This window comes from Panulirus ornatus, chromosome 9 (genome assembly GCF_036320965.1).
Source record: "Panulirus ornatus isolate Po-2019 chromosome 9, ASM3632096v1, whole genome shotgun sequence".
In the NCBI taxonomy this organism is placed as follows: Eukaryota; Metazoa; Arthropoda; class Malacostraca; order Decapoda; family Palinuridae; genus Panulirus; species Panulirus ornatus.
In genome coordinates this window covers 12,804,153-12,827,409 of record NC_092232.1, presented here as the reverse complement: position 1 = coordinate 12,827,409, position 23,257 = coordinate 12,804,153, and the positions used below count along the sequence as shown (strand labels likewise).

The following is a 23,257-nucleotide window of genomic DNA, read 5'->3' as shown; positions in this document are numbered from 1 at the left end:
TATTGTTACATCAGTTTACATGAGAAGTATCCCCAGATGGATACTCCTCAGTATCTTGGGCAAGGGTTTTTCATGGCATATGACATCAATACAAGGCAGACTTGTAAGCATTATACACTTGTTCTGGAGCTAAGTTTTCTGCTGCCATTAACTGTGTAAATTCATCCACAAACTTTGTTGCTGCTTTGTGACGAGTAGTTGATGTAACAAATGACCATAGGTTAGTAGTTGACTTTGGTTGACTCTTGTTACTGTTGTTGTTTTACTGTTATCGTGAAGGCAGTCAGCCCCTGCCGAGTCAGTCCTGGTCAGGCAGCCAATTGGTACACTCTCTCATCCTGTATGTTTTGCTGTTGGTTGTTTGATAGAGAATTGAAGTTTTTATCAATGCTTTTAATATGACCTTACACTACAAGCTTCCTTGTCAGCACAATGCTTTTCTCCGTACTTATTATGTGCTGAAATTCCATGTCTCCACTTGAACTTGTGTAACCATCTATGCAAATATTCTGTAATAGCCTGGTCTGTAAGCATCTTCCCAGAAATGCTTACATGTTCATTACATTGGAGCTTAAACCATTGTACAAATGTGCTGTCTACTTCTGTACTCCTGGTACCTTTCAAAGTTTTCCAAAATTTTAAACTTTTCTGGCTTTCATTTTCAGCAAAGAACTGAATATAAGAAATTAGCAGGACTTAGCTTGGCTGCAGTGTAAACAGATTTTGGCACCCTAGTACTAACAGCACTGCCCTGGTGGCTGATCTACAAACTAATGGCGGCAGATTCAAAATGTGTCAGACCATGAGAGTTGCCAGACAACAGAGTGTCATTATTACTATACAATCTCTGAGAAGTGTATTATTGTTCCATCCTTGTTGTCTTTGTATGTTTGTTCAGGATTGTTAGAATTTTTTTGAGGATTACTTGATAAAAACACCACTAGGTGCTTTACTGCTGTTACCCTTCTTGTTATGTATCGTCTGAATGGGCCGTCGACTACTGTTTCCTAAAACTTAATGTTTTCTCATCTTAGGAGAGTCATTCCTCTTCCTCATTTGCTATCTCTTTCCCTCCTCACTATCCTTTACCCCACTTGACAAAAAAGTAAGATCTCTTTTGTAAACTTTTTCAGTAAACTTTGTTTTCATATCTCCAACAATATCTGGGGAATTTTTCCATATACAATCCTTATATTCTACCTATTTACTGTTTACTACTAAACTATCAGCATTTGTGGATAATTCTTTCTGTCTAACATTACCGTCACCCATTATACTTTCCTTATTTGTATTGATGGTGTGGATGGTCTGTCCTCTTGCCTCACTTGATGGTTTCCATTTTTTGTCTTCTTGTATTCTTTGTTCTCTCTTTTTGTATGGTCTGTCATCCTTGCTCATTACTCCACTGAATTGCAGTGTTTTTAAGTTTCTTATTTGCTTAAGTATCTCAGCTAGATGACTCCAAATCAAACATAACCATAATTGGACATTCCTTTAATGTATTGATTATAACAACCATATTTTTCCTGTATTATAGGAATTGTATCTGGTATTTCTGTTGCCTCCAGTAACCGTTTGGTGTGCATTCTTATTTCTATTCTCTTTCTTCTTTATTTGGCACATGATCTTCATCCAGTACAAATGAAGCTCCTGATTAGTTAAGGTTTTTTATTTAGGTGCCACTCACCATATTGTTAAGTTCATCCATTTTGATTCATCAGTCTCTGTGCCTCTGGCTTTCTGTATAGTCTCTCTTTTTGCTAACAATCACTGATCCTGTATTCTCTTCATTTCTAAACTTTCCATCATCTGGATCTTAAATTTTGCTCATTATTCTGTCTCTAAAAGTACTTATTATTCAGTTTGCAGCTTCACTCATTGCTTTGGTACCTCAGTTTCAGTGTCCACAAGTTCCTGTCCCACTGCATCAGTCAAAATGCTCTGAATGTTGATCAGTCCCAGACTCTGCACCTCTCTCCCCACTTTTTTTATGGTAGTTTCTGTATTATGTGATATGGGCATTTCATCTTGTTCAGCAGTTGCCTTTAAGACTTTTGTGTTATTGTGAATGAGATTGTCTGCACTGGTTGCTCATCCATTTGAATGGAATAATTTGAATTGAGTTGGATCTGGACAGTGCTGTGTCTCTTGTGATCAGTTGTCTGAGTTTTGTGAGTGTTCTGTGATAATAAACATAATGAAACAAACATGATTAACTGACTACCCACTTATGTTGCATTTCCCATGGATTACCATACCCACTTATGTTGCATTTCCTTCTGAATACTAGAGGAATTCGTTTTTATGACTTCTTGTAGGAAAATTTACCTCTTTCCATCATTATCAGAGGTGGTGTGATGTTTATTGTTATATGGTGGTTACTCCTGTATTTCACTTAACCTTGATATACAAAGTTGATTTGGCTCTGAATGTCTAAAGTATTGGTTCCCAACCTTTTTTTTATGTAATGATCCATTTCCTTTTTTCTTTAATTATTGTGACCTCACCCTAAAATAAGGGGCCATTTTCATAATCAAGAAAGCATTTAAAAAAAAGCTAGGGTAACAAAAGAAAATGGGGTGTCTGGATGTAGAAAGCAGATTCTTGTAACTTGTAAGAGCTATTCAACTTGTGATTATTGGAATAGACACTTACCTATTCCCTGCCTGTATAAAAGAATTTTTTTTTATATAGTCACTTTTAAGGAGATAGGTGGACCTGTTTTTCCACTGATAACTCTTCATAAGGTGAGAATGTTTTGGATACTGTGCAATAGAGATCAACTTCACCGTAGAATCTCCTTCATACTTTTGATTTTATGAGAATACTGATACTGCAGTGAAGAGAGCAGGATGGATGGCCATCTGAGATGTGCTCATATTGTGGTTGCCAGTTTAATTAAATGCTGTGTATGGTGAGTATTTGTGAAAATCACCAGTTTTTTGCCAGTATTCAATAACTGTTTCAAATCACCCATAGAGTGGGATTTTTATGCCATTATCAATTTTATTTATTTACTTTATCACTGTCTCTCGCGTTAGTGACGTGGCACAAGGAAACAGACGAAAGAGTGGCCCAACTCACCCATATACACATGTATATACATACATGTGTATGTATTATCAATATATGGATTTATATTGTGTATTCAAAAGTATACTGTTAAAACATGCTTGTTTTAATGCTAATTCAGCAACTTGCCAGTTGCCAATTTAGCCATTATTGGCAGTCACTGGAAGTGAATATGTACAGCATGACGCAGGACACACATTGCATGCAGTACATCATGATTATTCCAGTGTATGTACAGGCTTTAGAACAAACATGTTTTGACAATTTTACATCTGTGAGAAAAATGCTTGGTAACCCTACACTGCATTGTGGCCTCAGGTTTGGGAATCTTTGGTCTAAAGTTTGATTAGTGATGCTGAAAGAGTGAAAAAAATGAATTTTCAGACTAGATGTTTACTCAGTGAGCACAGTTAAGGAAATATTTAAGGAAACAATCTACCCAGCTTCCTTTAAGAAAGAGGAATAAGAAAGTTGGACAATAGGATGTATTGGAGAAAAATGCTTGTTCCACTGACAAGCTAATGGTCTACCTGGGAGTTGAAGGAAGTAAGCAGATTCTTACATTTTGTAAATCACACACACACACACACACACACACACACACACACACACACACACACACACACACACACACACACACACTTGATTATTGTGAATGACAAGTCTGAAGGTATGGACTCCAACCTGAATATGTTTGCAGATGATGGAAAGGTCTTGGTGGAGGTGAAAAATGAATAGAATTGCATATACTTACAGAGGAACCTAGATAGACTCCAAAGATGGTCTGGTGCATGGCTGATGAGATTCAATCCATGCAGATGCATGGTAATGAGGATGGGAGAGTGATAGGACATAAGCTTCAGGTTTCTGTTTGAGAAGGACTTGGCAGATGATGTCTTTGCTTACCTGTACATATTGGAGTCCCACATTGGGAAAAATAAAGTGACAGACTGTCTTCTGACAAGTATAAGGAAATATTTAGCAAGCTGTTCATATCCTGCATAAGGCCAAAATTAGAGTATGCTTTTCACATTTGGTCACTGCACCATAAGAAACACAAAGAGCTAGTAGAGAGGATCCAGAGGACAAGAAAGGTTGCACTATAATTAAGAGAGATGAGCTACATGGAAAGGCTAGTGGCTTTGAATTTACCCATCTTGGAGGAGAATAGAGTTAGGTTGATCTTATCATAACGTTTAAGTTTATAGAATAAATCAGTGATATGGACTGTGAACAGTTCTTCAAGAGTTGTAGGTTTAGAGCAACTAGAGGACATGAAATTGAATTTAGCAAGAAACTTGTTAAAAAAGATGTAAAGATATATTTTTATAGTCTAATAGTGGTGGATGAATGGAATAAGATGACTGAGGACATGGTTAATGCATACCACATATATACGTTTAAGAAGTTGCATATTAGTGAATTTCATTTAAGAGATGGGGCCCCCAAGTGTAAAACTCTTTCTTTGTGCAATACAAATAAGCAATTACAATAAGCAAGCACACAAAGTGGACAGTGGACAGTATTTTGAGAGGTGTGGGGGTAGAGGGACCAGATGACATAACATGAAATTAAGTAAGAAACTTGAAAATAGGGATATAAAGAAATGCTTTTATAGTATAAGAGTAGTGTATTATTGGAACAGATTGACTTAGGATGTGGTTTATGCTGACAGCATACATAAATTCAAGAGGATGTGTGATAGTAGAGTGTTCAAAAGATGGGGCCCCATGAGTGTAAAACTCCCTCCCTGTACAGTGCAAATAGGTAACTTCAGATAGGTAATTGCACACACACACACACACACACACACACACACACGCATGCGTGCATGGTGTAGTTCTTAGTATTACTAACCATCATGCATGTATAGGGCACCTGGGATCAAAGGTAAAACTTATTATCTGAAAAATTTGAAGAAAATAGAAAGCATGATATTTGAAAGAGAAAGTAGTAGTTGTCTGAAAATATAAGAAAACTTAAGAGATGATGATTCCTTATCCATCAAGAACAGAATGTATGATGATTAAAAATGCTGACTAGAGAAAGTATACATGCAAAAAAAAGTGTGAAACAAATGTTTATTTATTCACTTAGCATTTTAGAGGGAAAATCATTAGAATCATGAAGCATACATATTTATCTCAGAATACTATCACCTACAATGATATTTTGTTTGAGTTGCAATGCTATTGTCTTTTACTAATTGTTGCCCATATCTGTCAGTTTTAGGTTGATCTGCCTTTTTATTCAGACTGGTATCCAGTTTTCATATGAAGGTTTTGTTGCTTGCTCTGGAAATATTTCTTGACTATTTTGTTGTAGAACCTGTTTTATCATGATATGTATCCTCATCATCAACTGTTTGAGAGGGAGATTTACTGGAATAAAAATCCTTTCTGTGTACTATATGTTACTGTATGTACCTGTGAAATTTACCAAAGGATTAACTTCCTTCTGTGAGAAGAAGACATTGTTCGGTTTATTAAAGTCTCCCTAATCTTTTGGGTGAAGGCATTGCTCAGTTTATCACAGTCCCTCAGGGAAACAGAAAATGGGTTGAATCAAAACAAGGTATAGCAGACCAGAGAATGCTAACATAAAGTTATCATTTGAAATCTTATTTAAGCTACAAAAGTATTAAGTAGAACTTAAAGTATTTATGAAAAAGGAAAATAGATGGTCCCATACTGTGCAAATTCCTTATTTATGTAACATCATGAATTGTGCTAAGAATCTCATTTATGTTATAAACATTAAAGGATCTTGAATGGGAATCCAATTTGCACATTACTTGAACACTGTGCTATTATATGTACCAAATCCACGACAGGGAATATCTTCACAATGTCTGAAGAGCAAAATGATATTTTAGAGCTTCCCAAGCAAGAAGCTGAAGAGTTTGTAGTAAGGATCCTGGAGGAAAGTCTTCCTGAAACATATCCTCCCAATATTGAATGGATTAATTGTCTTATCCAGGCTTTTCAAAGGAAGCAGCCATTTCAGGTATCATATGTTATGTTTTTCATGTATCTTGGGAAAAAGTTCACTTTACCCTTGCATTGAAAGTAACTTCGGATATTGCTTGATTTTGTTCTTCAGTACCTGTGGAGTGTCTAGACTCAAGAGAATATGCTAACAGTTGCTGAACTTGAATTGGAGCCTTGTATTTTGTCGATTAGTATGAAATAAAGGTGAGAGTAGTGAAGGTTATGTATTTCAGGAAGAATGTGGAGCAAGGTAATGTAAAAGTAGGAAAAGCCTCTTGTAGGGCGGTTAGGCAGTAAGTTGCTGTTTGTTGACATTTATTTGCAATTGCGCAATGCTCAGTTTTGGGTATGACTGGTATATTGTAACTAGAATATTGAGAATTAGAATAAATCTTAACTAGTGGGATGTAATGTGAGGCTTTCATTGGTTCTGTAGATATCTTTACCAGTGTATTACAGTACTTGCTTTGTGCTTTACTTAATCCCACATTTTCCCTGATTTCCATAATGTTTATTTATGCCACCTTATTTAACTTCATTCAAGAGAATACAATTTTCCAAATCTGCACTTGCATTGCAGAATAATACCACTTATTATCCCAAACTTTGTGATGTGAGGGCAATCTGAATAATATATAACCACATCATGTTTATCTGTGGAGCCACTTCATAGATAAACACACGATCAGATGAATGTGTTCAGCACACCCTCTTCAGCTCTCTCAGCCATGCTCTTCGTAATCCCAGTCTTCTGTCATACTTTTATATTACTTAATCAATCCTTCTCTCAACATATATTGTCCTCAGGCATTTTCAGCACATCTTCCCCCCCTCTGCTCATTCTCATTTAGCCTATGCCTCACATCCATATAACATTGATGGAGTATGATACCTTCAAACTTACATTTTTCACCCCCCCCCCCCCATAGTTTTCACACTTATCTCAATTTTCCCAAAACTTTCACCGTCATAACCATCCTACACTCACTTTCACTTCAATAGTTCTGTCAGCTGCCATGTCTGCTCCCAGCTATCTGAAACATTCCAATCACTCAAGATTTTCTCTATTCAAACCCCACACCCCCAGCTCTCCTGTCCTTTCTGCATGACTGAATCTAATAAACATGCTTTTTTTCATGTTTAATTTCAACTTCTTTCACACATTCTCCCAGACTCAGACACCATCTTTTGCAGGGCTTCACTTAAATCTACCACCAGTACTGTGTCATCAGCAAACAACAACTCACTCCCTTTTCAGGCTCCCCTCACTCCATGCAGACTGCATGCCCACCTCTCTCTCAGGACTCTTGGATTTACATCCCTGACCACCCCATCCATAAAGAATTGAACAGCCATGGTGACATAACACACTCCTGTTGCAGACCCACCTTCACTGTAAACCACTCACCCTTCTCTTCTTCTAATCACAGATATTTTACACTCTTCTCAAAAACTCCTTACTGCTTCTGATAACAACCCCCTCACTGTATATTTGTAACACCTTCCACAAAACATCTCATCAACCCCATCATATACTTTCTCCGGATCCGAAATTATCATGTACAGATCCCTTTGTTTCTTCAAAGAAAGCACCTGATCCCTGTACCATTCCTGAAACTGCTTCGTCCCTCCACAGTCTGATGCTTTGTGCACACCTTTATCCTCTTAGTTACCACTCTCCTATACAACTTACTGGCTGCACTCAAACTTATACATCTGAAGTTCGACCACACACCTTTGTCCCCCTTACTTTTACACTGTGGCACTATGCAAGCTGTCTGCCAGTCCTCAGGCACCTCACCTTGATCCATACATACACTGAAAATTCTATTAACCAATTAACAACACAGTCACCCTCTTTCTTAAGAATTCACTTACTAATATTACCATCTACTCCAGCTACCTTGCCGCATTTTATCTTTTGCAAGGAATTCACCACCTCTTCACTCATCACCAAACCACTTGTCATGACTCACTTTGCATATCTTACCTATCCAAAACACCTTACATCTGCCACCCTATCATCAAAGTCATTTAACACTCCTGCAAAATACTCGCATCATATCCTCTTCACCACATCATTGCCTGTCACCGCTTCCCCAAACGCTCCCTTCACTGATGTTCCCATTTTCTTGTTTTTCTCACTTATTAACCTCCTTCAAGACATCTTTTTCTCCATGAAATATGCTGATACTATCCCCTGCTCTTATTTGCCCTTTTTTTCAGTTCATGTACCTTTTTGACCTCCTGCCACTTTCTCTTGTATATCTTTCAGTTTGCATTCCTCAGTAATTACCTCCCATACACCTCTTTTTTCTGTCACTAGCAGCTTTGATTCATCATTCTATCAACCACTCACTACCTTTTCTCACCTACTTATTTCCCACCTTCTTCATGCCTTACACCTCTGTTGCACATGCTTTCCTAAATACCTCTCATTCCTCACCCACTCTCCTTGTTTCATTTTTGCAGCTCTTTTACCTTCCTTTTGAACTATAGCCACTTTCTCTTGTGCATCTTCTGATTGTTTGCATTTCTCTGTAATTACTGCCCATACCCCTTTCTTTTCTTTCCTAGTAACTTTACTTTGTCATTCTACCTGCCCGCCTCCCATCTGCATCCCACACACTTCTGTTGCATGTGCCAGCAATACTTCCCTAAATACCTCCCATTCCTCACCAACTCCAATAGCTTCATTTACTTTTATCCTTTGCCACTCTTCACTGAATTTCTCCTGATATTTCTTCTCACCATATTACCTTTTTATATTGGCTGAATTGGTACAGGTATTGAGGCCCTAATCAAAGCCATCTCATTAATTATATTTATCCTTAACACATCCCATAAAGCATTTCACTTGACTCTGTTATACGCTTTCTCTAAATCCATAAAAGCTACATACATCATCATACCTTTCACTAGATACTTTTTCAGTCATTCTCACCACAAAATTTGATTGACACATCCCATACCTTTCCTAAGCCCCCTTGTTCCTCACCTATTCTGCATTCAGTCACTTTCATCACTCTTTCAATGAATGCTCTCGTATAAACTTTTTCTGGTATACTTAACATGATATTTTTTCTTCATACTCGATCTCTCTTTCCCATGTTAGCAAGGTAGTGTTAGGAAACAAGAAGAAAAATGCATTCACTCACATACACATATATGAACATATACACAGATGCACGTACATATGCACTTATATACATACATATGCATTTTTACACCTGTACACATTCATACTTGCTTGCCTTCTGCCTTTTGCAACACCACCTCACCCCACAGGACACAGTGCAAACACATGAAGGAAAAGACAAAAAAGATAATATAAACAGTCTCTTCTCCCCACACCCGATCACTGCCCTTATAATTACTACATACAACCATAGCACCTTTTCCATTGAGTGAAGGAACTGTAGTAACTTTCACTCAATCTTCAGGCACAACCTTCTGCTTTCATACTAAATTATATATCAAGTGCATCCATTCTATCACACTTTCTACTTCAACATTTCAACCATAGTCCATCCACTCCAGGTGCCTTTCCTACCCTCAACCTCATTATCACCCTTTTTACTTTCCCTCTTGCTACTAGCCCTTGCAATTTTATCCTTTTCCTTCCATCCTCAATACCCATACATGTAACAGCTGCTACTTCACCACCTTCCACATTCATCAATTCTTCAAAATGCTCTTTCCATCTTCCTTTCACTTTTTCCAATTGATTCAGCAATTCCCATTCCTTACTTTTCATATTTACATTTCCAGTTGCGTCCACCACTTTCCTTTTTCACCTCCTTCCAGTACAATTTATTATTTTCCCTAAACTTTTCACTTAGCTTTTTTCCAAAATCTTCATCTATTCTTTCTTCACTTTCTCCTGTCAGCCTCTGAACATTTCTCTTACACATCTTATATTCTTCCCTTCTCCTTTGCTGAACTTCTATTGGTACATTCCTTTCAAGTAATCTACCGTATGCCTTTTTCTTTTCTTCCACAGCATTTCTAATCTCATACTTCTACCATGCTTTTCCTCTTTTATTCTTATATTTCACAACCTTGTATCCAGCTTCTAATTCTACAACCAGTGTTTCACTGAGCATTTTTAAACATCTCATTCCCATATGACTCATCCTTACATTTATTTCACTTTCATCGGAACTTTCTACCATTCTTCTTTCATACTCCTCCTTGCATTCTTTCTGATTCATCATTGTGTTCACCAACACTTTTACTATTCAAGTCTTCCCTATACCATACCTCCACTTCTCCCTGATCTTCACCTCCTCAAGAATTGCAAAATGATCTGAATTTCTAAAGAATCCTCTCAGTTCCAACATCTGCACAGTCTTTCTCAACCTTTCATCTACATCTTTCAACCTTTCATCTACTGACATATATTTGAACAAATCCTTTTGGAAGATAGTTGAACAATTCCTTTTGTTCTCTTCCATAGTTTCTCATCCATGCATATCTATGGATCATCTTTTACTGAAAAAAGGTGTTTGCAAGGAATAAACCCCTCTCAGCACAAACACACACAAGATAACTTCCATTCTCATTTATTCTAGGCACTCCCTATTTACCAACTATCTTACCAGTTTCATCACATTCCACCTTTGCATTCATATCATCTTTCTCCAGAAATTCTTACTTTCATCCTATCCTCGCACATTCTTCATATTCATAGGCACATTTACACCTACCCATGCATACTTCACAGTTCCAGTCTTTCCTTTCACCCATACTATTCTTGATCAGTTCCATTTGTGCTCTGGAACACCCTCCCATATTCAAGGTGATAGCACAGTCACACATCCATTTGTCCCTCTTTCCTGATGATTTTCATTCATTCCCATCCATACCACTCTTCCATCCATGCCCTTGTCTTCTTGCTTATCAACACTTTTACCTCTCCATTCTTCCTTATGCCATACCTCCACTTCTCTCTGATTCTTACCTCCACAAGAATTGCAAAATGGTCAGAATCTGTAAAGAATCCTGTCACAACATTGTATCCAGCAAAACCTTTCTCGACCTTTCATTCACTACCACATAGTTAATCAAATGTTTTTGTTCTCTTTAATTATTTCTCGTCCACATATAACTATGGATCATCTTGTACTGAAAAAAGGTGTTGAAAAAGAAAAAGGCACAGATATCCACAAGATAGCTTCTATTCAACTTTAGGTACTTCCCAATTACCAAATATCCTGCCAATTTCATCACATCCCTCCTTTGCATTCATATCACACATTACAACCACTTTACTCTCCTTCTTGAACCCATGTGTGCAAGTCATTCAAATTTCTCCAGAAATGCTTCATTTCATCCTTACCTTGTGCAGTCTTCATAAACACAGATGCATACACACATACACATACATACTTTATAAATCCAATCTTTCACTTCACCCACACTATTCCTGATCCATTCCATTTATGCTCTGTAAAACCCTACCATAATCTCAGTGATAGCTGTGATGCATACACACATACACATGCATACTTCACTATTCCAGTCTTTCATTTCACCCATACTATTCCTGATCCATTCCATTCCTGCTTTGTAAAAACCTCCCATTACCTTAGTGATAACAGAATTACACATCTTTCTTTTTCTCTTGTCTGGTTACTGTCTCTCATTCCCATCCATACCACTCCTTTCACACCCTCCCATAACTTAGTTTCATCATTTCCATTTTCACTCCATACACTGCCCAGGGATATGAGTTTTCCTAATCACAGCACATCCAAACTATAACTTTTAAATTTCTACTCAAGCTCCCTCCTTTGACTCTCACTAGTCATCCCGTTACCACTCAGAGCCATCTCCCTCAATCGCTTGTTCTTTTGCTTCCTGGCATTCCTGATGGACTCCAGTGCCACTTCTTAGCCTTTAGTATCTCACCCCTGACAGACTATTGGCAGGGGGGAACTTCAGTTTGCTAGTTCCCAGAGGCAGCGAGGCTCTCATATTGCCCAAAAACCAAAATTTTCAGTACACCTTAAGTGTTTGTTTTAAGAACTCTTATCCTGAAAAAGTTGGGGTACATCCCCCCCCCCCCCCCCCCCCCCCCTCTCTCTCTCTCTCTCTCTCTCTCTCTCTCTCTCTCTCTCTCTCTCTCTCTCTCTCTCTCTCTCTCTCTCTCTCTCTCTCTCTCTCTCTCTCTCTCTCTCTCTCTCAAATTCAATAACTTGCATGTTGAAGAACTAGAATTTTTAGATAAGTATAAGTAATTTATTTTAAAGTTAAGTTTAGTGTGGATAGTAGTTGGAGAGTTGATATTGAAAGTAAAGTCATGTAAGGGAGGAAAGTAGGGGATGAAGTTAAGCATGGTTTGTGCAAGAAGCTTTGGAGAAGGAGAACTTATGCCCCCATTGATGTGTGGCTTTGAAACTCGGGTGTATATAGGTCAGGTGGGTCTGAGATAGGGGCAGTAGAGATGGATGATATACATGATACAGTTGGATGTAAGAGATTAGATTGAATGAAAAATGAGTACATTGGTGTGAAAAAGTGATTGGAAAGGCTCATGGATGAAAGTCTTTTGAAAAGTATGGTTATGTGGAGTGTAAGGCAGATAATAGGTTGGTTAGGGAGATGTATAGCAGTAAACAGAGGGGTACAAAAAGGAAAGGCACTGGAAGACCACAGAAGAGATGGATAGATGTGAGAAAAATGGTCAGGGATAGGGAGGGATTTATCAGATGGAAATGCTTAGGGATCGATTGGGACTAGATGCAATGGAGCAATTTTTGTGCAGAGTTGGTATGAATAGGCACTTTAATCTCACTTGACCAATCTACTTACCGTTTAAATTGAAGCAACAAGATGCACTTTGTTAAGTAAGGAAGTCCATGTTTTACTGTAAAACTTTGAGCATGGGATGCATATGTATGTGAGTGATGTTGCATGGGATAGGAATGGAGTATAGACAATAACTAGGTATATATTAAATATTATACTTTGTCGCTGTCTCCCGTGTTGGTGAGGTAGCGCAAGGAAACAGACGAAAGAATGGCCCAACCCACCCACATACACATGTATACACATACACGTCCATACACACACATATACATACCTATACATCTCAACATATACATATATATATACACACACACAGACACATACATATATACATATGTACATAATTCATACTGTCTGCACCTTATTCATTCCTGTCGCCACCCCGCCACACAGGAAATGACAACTTTCTCTCCCCGCATGTGCATGAGGTAGTGCTAGGAAAAGACAACAGAGGAACATTCGTTCACACTAAGTCTCTAGCTGTCATGAATAATGCACCGAAACCACAGCTCCCTTTCCACGCCCAGGCCCCACAAAACTTTCCATGGTTTACCCCAGACGCTTCACATGCCCTGGCTCAATCCATTGAGAGCAAGTCAACCCCAGGATACCACATTGTTCCAATTCACTCTATTCCTTGCAAGCCTTTCACCCTCCTGCATGTTCAGGCTCCGATTTCCACGTCCAATTTGGTCTCCCACTTCTCCTCGTTCCCTCCACCTCAAAAACATATACCCTCTTTGTCAGTCTTTCCTCACTCATTCTCTCCATGTGACCAAACCATTTCAAAACACCCTCTTCTGCTCTCTCAACCACACTTTTTATTACCACACATCTCTCTTACCCTTTCATTACTTACTCGAGCAAACCACCTCACACCACATACTGTCCTCAAACATCTCATATCCAGCACATCCACCCTCCTCCGCACAACTCTATAGCCCATGCCTCGCAACCATATAACATTGTTGGAACCACTATTCCTTCAAACATATCCATTTTTGCTTTCCAAGATAACATTCTCAACTTTTTTCAACGCCTCAGAACTTTCGCCCCCTCCTCCACCATATGACACACTTCTGCTTCCATGGTTCCATCCGCTGCCAAATCCACTCCCAGACATCTAAAACACCTCACTTCCTCCAGTTTTTCTCTATTCAAACTTACCTCCCAATTGACTTGTCTCTCAACCCTACTGTACCTAATAACCTCACTCTTATTCACATTTACTTTCAGCTTTCTTCTTTCACACACTTTACCAAACTCAGTCACCAGCTTCTTCAGTTTCTCACCTGAGTCAGCCACCAGCACTGTATCGTCAGCGAACAACAACTGACTCACTTCCCAAGCTCTCTCATCCATAACAGACTGCATACTTGCCCCTCTTTCCAAAACTCTTGCATTCACCTCCCTAACAACCCCATCCATAAACAAATTAAACAACCATGGAGACATCACGCACCCCTGCTGCAAACCAACATTCACTGAGAACCAGTCACTTTCCTCACTTCCTACACGTGCACATGCCTTACATCCTCAATAAAAACTTTGCTTCTAACAACTTTCCTCCCACACCATATATTCTTAATACCTTCCACTGAGCATCTCTGTCAACTCTATCATATGCCTTCTCCAGATCCATAAATGCTACATACAAATCCATTTGCTTTTCTAAGTATTTCTCACATGCATTCTTCAAAGCAAACACCTGATCCACACATCTTCTACCACTTCTGAAACCACACTGCTTTTCCCCAATTTGATGCTCTGTACATGCCTTCACCCTCTCAATCAATACCCTCCCATATAATTTCCCAAGAATACTCAACAAACTTATACCTCTGTAATTTGAGCACTCACTTTTATCCCCTTTGCCTTTGCACAATTGCACTATGCAGGCATTCCGCCAATCCTCAGGCTCCTCACCATGAGTCTTACATACATTAAATAACCTAACCAACCAGTCAACAATACAGTCACCCCCTTTTTTGATAAATTCCACTGCAATACCATCCAAACCCGCTGCCTTGCTGGCTTTCGTCTTCCGCAAAGCTTTCACTACCTCTTCTCTGTTTACCAAATCATTCTTCCTAACCCTCTCACTTTGCATACCACCTCATCCAAAACACCCTATATCTGCCACTCTGTCATCAAACACTTTCAACAAACCTTCAAAATACTCACTCCATCTCCTTCTCACATCACCACTACTTGTTATCACCTCCCCATTAGCCCTTTTCACTGAAGTTCCCATTTGTTCCCTTGTCTTACGCACTTTATTTACCTCCTTCCAAAACATCTTTTTATTCTTCCTAAAATTTAATGATACTCTCTCACCCCAACTCTCATTTGTCCCTTTTTCACCTCTTGCACCTTTCTCTTGACCTCCTGCCTCTTTCTTTTATACATCTCCCAGTCATTTGCATTATTTCCCTGCAAAAGTCATCCAAATGCCTCTCTCTTCTCTTTCTCTAATAATCTTACTTCTTCATCCCTTCACTCACTACCCTTTCTAATCTGCCCATCTCCCACACTTCTCATGCCACAAGCATCTTTTGCGCAAGCCATCACTGCTTCCCTAAATACATCCCATTCCTCCCCCACTCCCCTTACATTCTTTGTTCTCACCTTTTTCCATTCTTTACTCAGTCTCTCCTGGCACTTCCTCACACAAGTCTCCTTCCCAAGCTCACTTACTCTCACCACTCTCTTCACTCCAACATTCTCTCTTCTTTTCTGAAATCCTCTACAAATCTTCACCTTTGCCTCCACAAGATAATGATCAGACATCCCTCCAGTTGCACCTCTCAGCACATTAACATCCAAAAGTCTCTCTTTCGCATGCCTATCAATTAACACCTAATCCAGTAACACTCTCTGGCCATCTCCTACTAACATATGTATACTTATGTATATCTCTCTTTTTAAACCAGGTATTCCCAATCACCAGTCCTTTTTCAGCGCATAAATATACAAACTCTTCACCATTTCCATTTACAACACTCAACACCTCCCACCCCCATGTACACCAATTATTCCCTCAACTGCCACATTACTCGCCTTTCATTCAAATCACCCTTCACTATAACCCCGTCTCATGCATCAAAACTACTAACACACTCACTCAGCTGCTCCCAAAATACTTGCCTCTCATGATCTTTCTTCTCATGCCCAGGTGCACATGCACCAATAATCACCCATCTCTCTCTTCATCCAGTTTCAGTTTTACCCATATCAATGTAGAGTTTACTTTCTTACACTCTATCACATACTCCCACCACTCCTGTTTCAGGAGTAGTGCTACTCCTTCCCTTGCTCTTGTCCTCTCCCTAACTCCTGACTTTACTCCCAAGACATTCCCAAACCACTCTTCCCCTTTACCCTTGAGCTTCGTTTCACACAGAGCCAAAACATCCAGGTTCCTTTCCTGAAACATACTACCTATCTGTCCTTTTTTCTCATCTTGGTTACATCCACACTCATTTAGACACCCCAATCTGAGCCTTCAAGGAGGATGAGCACTCTCCATGTGACTCCTTCTGTTTCCCCTTTTAGAAAGTTGAAATACAAGGAGGGGGGTTTCTAGCCCCTCGCTCCCTTCCCCTTTAGTCGCCTTCTATGACACGTGAGGAATGCCTGGGAAGTATTCTTTATCCCCTATCCCCAGGGATAGAATGATATATAACATAATACCCTAATCTACCTTACCTTCCAGTCCTTGGACTTCCTCTTAATAGGATTCGTGAGAACCAGAAAGTGGTGACTTCCTTCAAATGAGACCACAGATCAAGTAGCATGATGTTACATGTTTGATCTGTGTGTGATGAATGCAAGACAATTAAGTAGGTTTTCATTGTCTTTAGATTAGGAGCTGCATCTTGGATGTAAGGTGTTGTGCGGTATGATGTCCTGATGCTTGTAATGTTGGAGAGATAAGTGGCTTCCAGAACATAGATGAGAAATTGTAACTCATACATATAAAGGTAATGGGGTTTCAGATTGGTGTTAGTCTGATGGAGTGGAGTTTGAACTGCTGAAATGAATGGTGCTTTTATTGATTTTGACGTTTACAGATATAGACAGAAAAAGAAATTTCCCCATACATATCATGCAAGGTTAGTTTACACATTTAATTATCATGTTGAATTATTTCAGAACATAACATTGATGAGTCAGTATGCCACTCGCCATGTACCAACTTGGGAGGACATCTACAGAGACATTCTTCAGGAGGGTAAAGGTGGCTTGTGCCTCTCTCTCAACTTTGCCTTTGCAGCTGTGTTAAGATCCCTTGGAGTATGTGCTTACTCAGCTGCTGCAGACTATGTTGCATCATGTGGAAGAGCTGTTCATGCTGTTACCATTATTCATCTTTGTACGCCTCACAGAATGTGCCCCAATTGTTTAGAATACGCTGGAACTAGTGGAAGACTAGGTTGTACATCAGAGTGCCAAGTTCGTAAGAGCAGAGATTTTCCTAGAATTAAAAACTCTTACAGACATTTTGGAAACAGGGAAAAAAATATCTCAAGAACCCTTAAAGTGTGTCAGACATCAAAGTGTAGAAAAATATGGACTTTTGACACAGACATGGTATACCTTGCAGGTGTTGGTTGTGGTTTCCCTACTTTGCAGGCTATCAACCTCAAAGATGACCTTGAGAAAGTATATGTAGACTGTGGTCTTGAATACTGCATTATCAAGAAAGCTCATCGCTACCTGAGAATGCATAGAGCAGGTGATGAAATACCAGAAGGAGAGAAGGTACTTATTATCTTCAGAAATCATTTAATGTGGAAAGTCTGAAAGAATATATTCAAGTTACATAAATGGGAGTGAGTAAAAGAACAGACAGGTGGGAGCACAGAGTGGAGGAAAAAACAGTGAAAGTGTTGGTGAATGTTAAAGTGTGTGTGTGGAGAATGTTTGAGAATGTGTATGTGTGCCAACTTGACTGTTAATTATTATCATCACAGATAGGCCCCCAATTAACATCACCTCGACTAAAAATATTTTGCTGTTACACTCCTATCAATTAGGGATCATACATTTAGTATAAGCAGTGAAGTTCCACTTTTAGTCATTAAAGTCATTAAGCTGCAGTGTCTGACTTTGAATCAGGTGCCAAGTGAACTACAGCACGTTACTCCATAGTGTGAATATAACATTGTTTTTGCTTCATACCATGCCACCTTCTTTTCAAGACCCTTTCATTGCCATTATGTCTGTGTGGAGTATATTCTCAATTGCATACACATCATGATTTATTGCTGTAAAGCCCCAATCATAAGTGAAAAGGGTGAGGCTTGTAATAAACAGTCTAGAAAAAGAATTATTCTCAAAGTGAAATTAGACACTTTGAATTGAACTAATTAGATACTGGTGAATAAGCATTGGTCATTGAGAGAGTTCCTCACTTGCTTATAATGAATGAAGGAAAAATATGTGGTATTGCAGACTAGGTTAGAACAATTACACTGTGTATGGCACCATTAAGTGCAACCAAAACAAATCTTGAATCTTACTAGAAGCAGCCTCTTGAACTAGGTGGAAAAACTCATGACTTAAGGATTGAAGATGAAAAACAACATGACATACCTGTGTATAAGATGCTGTTGATTTAGTAGGAGGCTGAACATTTTTACAAAGATTTAAAGAACAAATATGGAGAAGAGGAACATTTTTTTGTACTGGCCATTGGAGGTTTAGATGGTTGAACAGGCCTTCTAATGCATATGATATTAGAATGACAAGTGAAGCAACCAATGCAGATGACTAAGCATTTCAAGTATTCCCTGCACAGTTGCAGGAAATAAGACAGGAAGGTAGCTACTCCCATGAGCAAATGTTTAATGTGGAGAAGACAGAGCTGTATTGGAAGAAAATACCACCAAAGATGTTTACTCCAAGAAAGGAAAAGACTTCACCAAGATTCAAAGCTCTTGAAGATTGCTTGATTGTACAGCTTGGCAGGAGTGCTGCAAAAATATTTCATGCATAAGTTCGTTTTAGTACATCACTTGGAGATATGAAAGGTGATTTGTGAAACATTGGCTACAATTTGAACAAAAGAACAAGTTCTTCAGATTTTCTGTTCCTCTTTTTAAACCAGATATTCCCAGTCATTAGTCCTTTTTCGACACAACTCCACAAGGTGTTCACCATTTCTCTTCATATTACTGAGTACCTCATTCTCCCAATTATACCCTCAGCTGCCACATAACTCACCTTTGCAATTAAATCACCCATCTCTAATACTCAGTCTCTTGCATCAAAACTGTTGCTCCTGCCCCAGCACTAGTGATACCCCTTCCTTAGCTTTTGCCCCTTACACCAACACCTGACTTTACTCCTTAGACATTTTCAAACCACTCTTCCCCTTTACCCTTGAGCTTTGTTACTCATAGCGAGAACATTCAGGTTCTTTTCTTTAAACATTTGTTCACACTCAGTCTCAAGCTGTCATGTGTAGCACCAAAACCACAGCTCCCTTTCCACATCTAGGACCCACAGACCTTTCCATGCTTTACCCCAGGTGCTTCACATGCCCTGGTTCAGTCCATTGACAGCACATCGACCCTGGTATACCACCTTGTTCCAATTCACTCTATTCCTTGCATGCCTTTAACATTCTGTATGTTCAGGCCCTGATCGCTTAAAATCTTTTTCACTCCATCCTTCCACCTCCAATTTGGTCTCCCGTTTCTCTTTCTTCCCTCTACTTCTGACACATGTATCCTCTTTGTCAGTCTTTCCTCACTTATTCTCTCCATGTGACCAAACCATTTCAATATACCCTCTTCTGCTCTTTTGACCACACTCTTTTTATTACCACACATCTCTCTCACCCTTTCATTACTTACTCGATCAAACCACCTCACACAACATTTTGTCCAAACATCTCATTTCCAACACATCCATCCTCCTCCGCACAACACTATCTATAGCCCATGCCTCACAACCATATAACATTGTTGGAACCACTATTCCTTCAAACATACCCATTTTTGCTCTCTTAAGATAATGTTCCCACCTTCCACACATTCTTCAACGCTCCCAGAACCTTCGCTTCCTCCCCCACCCTGTGACTAACTCTCACTTCCATGGTTCCATCCGCTGCCAAATCCACTCCCAGATATCTAAAACACTTCACTTCCTCCAGTTTTTCTCCATTCAAACTCACGTCCTAATTTACATGTCCCTCAACCCTACTGAACCTAATAACCTTGCTCTTACTTACATTACTCTCAGCTTTCTTCTTTCTCACACTTTACCAAACTCAGTCACCAGCTTCTCAGTTTCTCACCCGAATCAGCCACCAGCGCCGTATCATTAGTGAACAGCAACTGACTCACTTCCCAAGCCCCCTCATCTACAACAGACTGCATACTTGCCCCTCTACAAAACTCTTGCATTCACCTCCTTAACAACCCCACTCATAAACAAATTAAACAACCATGGAGACATCATGCATCCTTGCCGCAAACCAACATTCACTAGAAACCAGTCACTTTCCTCTCTTCCTACTCGTACACATGCCTTACATCCTCGACAAAAACTTTTCACTGCTTCTAGCAACTTACCTCCCACACCATATACTCTTAATACCTTCCCCAGAGCAGCTCTATCAACTCTATCATATGCCTTCTCCAGATCCATAAATGCTACATACAAATCCATTTGTTTTTCTAAGTATTTCTCACATACATTCTTCAAAGCAAACACCTGATCCACACATCCTTTACCACTTTTGAAACCACACTGCTCTTCCCCAATCTGATGCTCTGTACATGCCTTCACCCTCTCAGTCAATACCCTCCCATTTAATTTCCCAGGAATACTCAAGAAACTTATAACTGTAATTTGAGCACTCACCTTTATCCCCTTTGCCTTTGAACAATGGCACTATGCATGCATTCCACCAATCCTCAGGCACCTCACCATGAACCATACATACATTGAATATCCTCACCAACCAGTCAACAACACAGTCACCCCCTTTTATAATAAATTCCACTGCAATACCATCCAAACCCGCCGTCTAGCCGGCTCTCATCATCCGCAAAGCTTTCACTACCTCTTCTCTGTTTACCAAATCATTCTCCCTGAGCCTCTCACTTCGCACACCACCTCGACCAAAACACCCTATATCTGCCATTCTATCATTAAATGCATTCAACAGACCTTCAAAATACTCACTCCACCTCCTTCTCACTTCACCACTACTTGTTATCACCTCCCCACTTGCCCCCTTCACCGATGTTCCCATTTGTTCTCTTGTCTTACGCACTTAATTTACCTCCTTCCAAAACATCTTTCTATTCTCCCTAAAATCCAATGATATATTTCATACATATTTGCCTTTTCCTGCATTGGCGGGGTAGCGTTAAGAACAGAGGACTCAGCCTTCCAGGGAATATCCTCACTTGGTCCCCTTCTCTGTTCCTTCATTTGGAAAATTAGAAATGGGAGGGAAGGATTTCCAGCCTCCTACTCCCTCCCCTTTTAGTTGCCTTCTATGACATGCAGGGAATACATGGGAAGTATTCTTTCTCCCCTATCCCGGATAAGAAACTGCAGAAGTTGGTGACTGATTTTGGTAAAGTGTGTGAAAGAAGAGAGCCGGGAGTAAATGTAAATAAGATCAAGGTTATCAGTTTCTGTAGGGTTGAGGGACAAGTGAAGTGGGAGGTAAGTTTGAATGTAGAAAAACTGGAGGAAGTGAAGTGTTTTAGATATCTGGGAGTAGACTCAGCAGGAGATGGAACCATGGAAGCAGAAGTTAGTCACAGGGTGGTGGAGGGGGCATAGGTTGTGGGAGCGTTGAAGAATGTGTGGAAGGCAAGAATGTTATCTCGGAGATCAAAAATGGGTATGTTTGAAGGAATAGTGGCTCCAACAATGTTATATGGTTGCGAGGTATGGGATATAGATAGGGTTGTGTGGAGGAAGGTGGATGTATAACAGAGTTATAAAATATTTATTTAATATACTTTGTCACTGCTCTCCTGCATTAGCAAGGTAGCGCAAGGAAACAGACGAAAGAATGGCCCAACCCACCCACATACACATGCATATGCATACATGTCCACACACGCCCATATACATACCTATACATTTCACCTTATATATATATATATACATACACAGACATATACATATATACACATGTACATAATTCATACTTGCTGCCTTCATTCATTCCCGTCGCCGCCCCGCCACGCATGAAATGACAACTCCCTCCCGCCGCATGCGTGCAAGGTAGCACTAGGAAAAGACAACAAAAGCCACATTCGTTCACACTCAGTCTCTAACTGTCATGAATAATGCACCGAAACCACAGCTCCCTTACCACATCCAGGGCCCAAACTTTCCATGGTTTACCCCAGATCTTCACATGCCCTGGTTCACTCCAGTCGACCCCAGTATACCACATCGTTCCAATTCATGAGGAAAAGTAGGAGACCAAATTGGAGGTGGAAAGATGGAGAGAAAAAGATTTTGAGTGATCAGGGCCATAACATGCAGGAGGATGAAAGGCATGCAAGGAATAGAGTGAATTGGAACAATGTGGTATACTGGGGTTGACGTGCTGTCAATGGATTGAATCAGGGCATGTGGAGCGTCTGGGGTAAATCATGGAAAGTTTTGTGGGGCCTGGATGTGGAAAGGGAGCTGTGGTTTTGGTGCATTATACATGACAGCTAGAGACTTAGTGTGAACGAATGTGGCCTTTGTTGTCTTTTCCCTGCACTACCTCGCGCACATGCGGGGGAAGGGGGCTGCGGGATGGCGAAGGGAATGAATAAGGGCAGGCAGTATGAATTATGTACAAGTGTATATATGTATATGCCTGTGTGTATATATATGTGTAACTTGAGGTGTATAGGTATGTATATGTGTGTGTGTGGACGTGCATGTATATACATGTGTATGTGTATGTGGGTGGGTTAGGCCATTCTTTCGTCTGTTTCCTTGCGCTACCTCACTAACGCGGGAGACAGTGACAAAGTATAAATAAAATATGATATATATATATATATATATATATATATATATATATATATATATATATATATATATATATATATATATATCATGGAAAGTTTTGTGGGGCCTGGATGTGGAAAGGGAGCTGTGGTTTTGGTGCATTATACATGACAGCTAGAGACTTAGTGTGAACGAATGTGGCCTTTGTTGTCTTTTCCCTGCGCTACCTCGCGCACATGCGGGGGAAGGGGGCTGCGGGATGGCGAAGGGAATGAATAAGGGCAGGCAGTATGAATTATGTACAAGTGTATATATGTATATGCCTGTGTGTATATATATGTGTAACTTGAGGTGTATAGGTATGTATATGTGTGTGTGTGGACGTGCATGTA

The 23,257-nt window shown here is 39.7% G+C and overlaps 2 protein-coding genes across 5 annotated transcripts in view; both read left to right on the top strand.

The window, feature by feature from the left end:
• Window positions 1-23,257, top strand: part of LOC139750216 (probable cytochrome P450 CYP44) — a 122,846-nt gene that overhangs the window by 47,602 nt on the left and 51,987 nt on the right. Inside the window, exon 10 of one of the 4 annotated variants that reach the window (XM_071664697.1) lies at window positions 1,896-2,129. The exons of the other annotated variants lie outside the window; for them this stretch is intronic. Coding sequence (XP_071520798.1) covers window positions 1,896-2,013 — 118 coding nt within the window. The 3' untranslated portion in view covers window positions 2,014-2,129. Of the gene's footprint in view, window positions 1-1,895; window positions 2,130-23,257 lie in introns of those variants that run through there. 4 annotated transcript variants of the gene reach the window in all.
• The window catches only part of LOC139750217 (uncharacterized), a 31,109-nt gene continuing 13,479 nt past the window's right edge, over window positions 5,628-23,257 (top strand). The window contains exons 1-2 of the mRNA XM_071664699.1: window positions 5,628-6,078; window positions 17,031-17,639. Coding sequence (XP_071520800.1) covers window positions 5,920-6,078; window positions 17,031-17,639 — 768 coding nt within the window. The 5' untranslated portion in view covers window positions 5,628-5,919. The remainder of the gene's footprint in view (window positions 6,079-17,030; window positions 17,640-23,257) is intronic.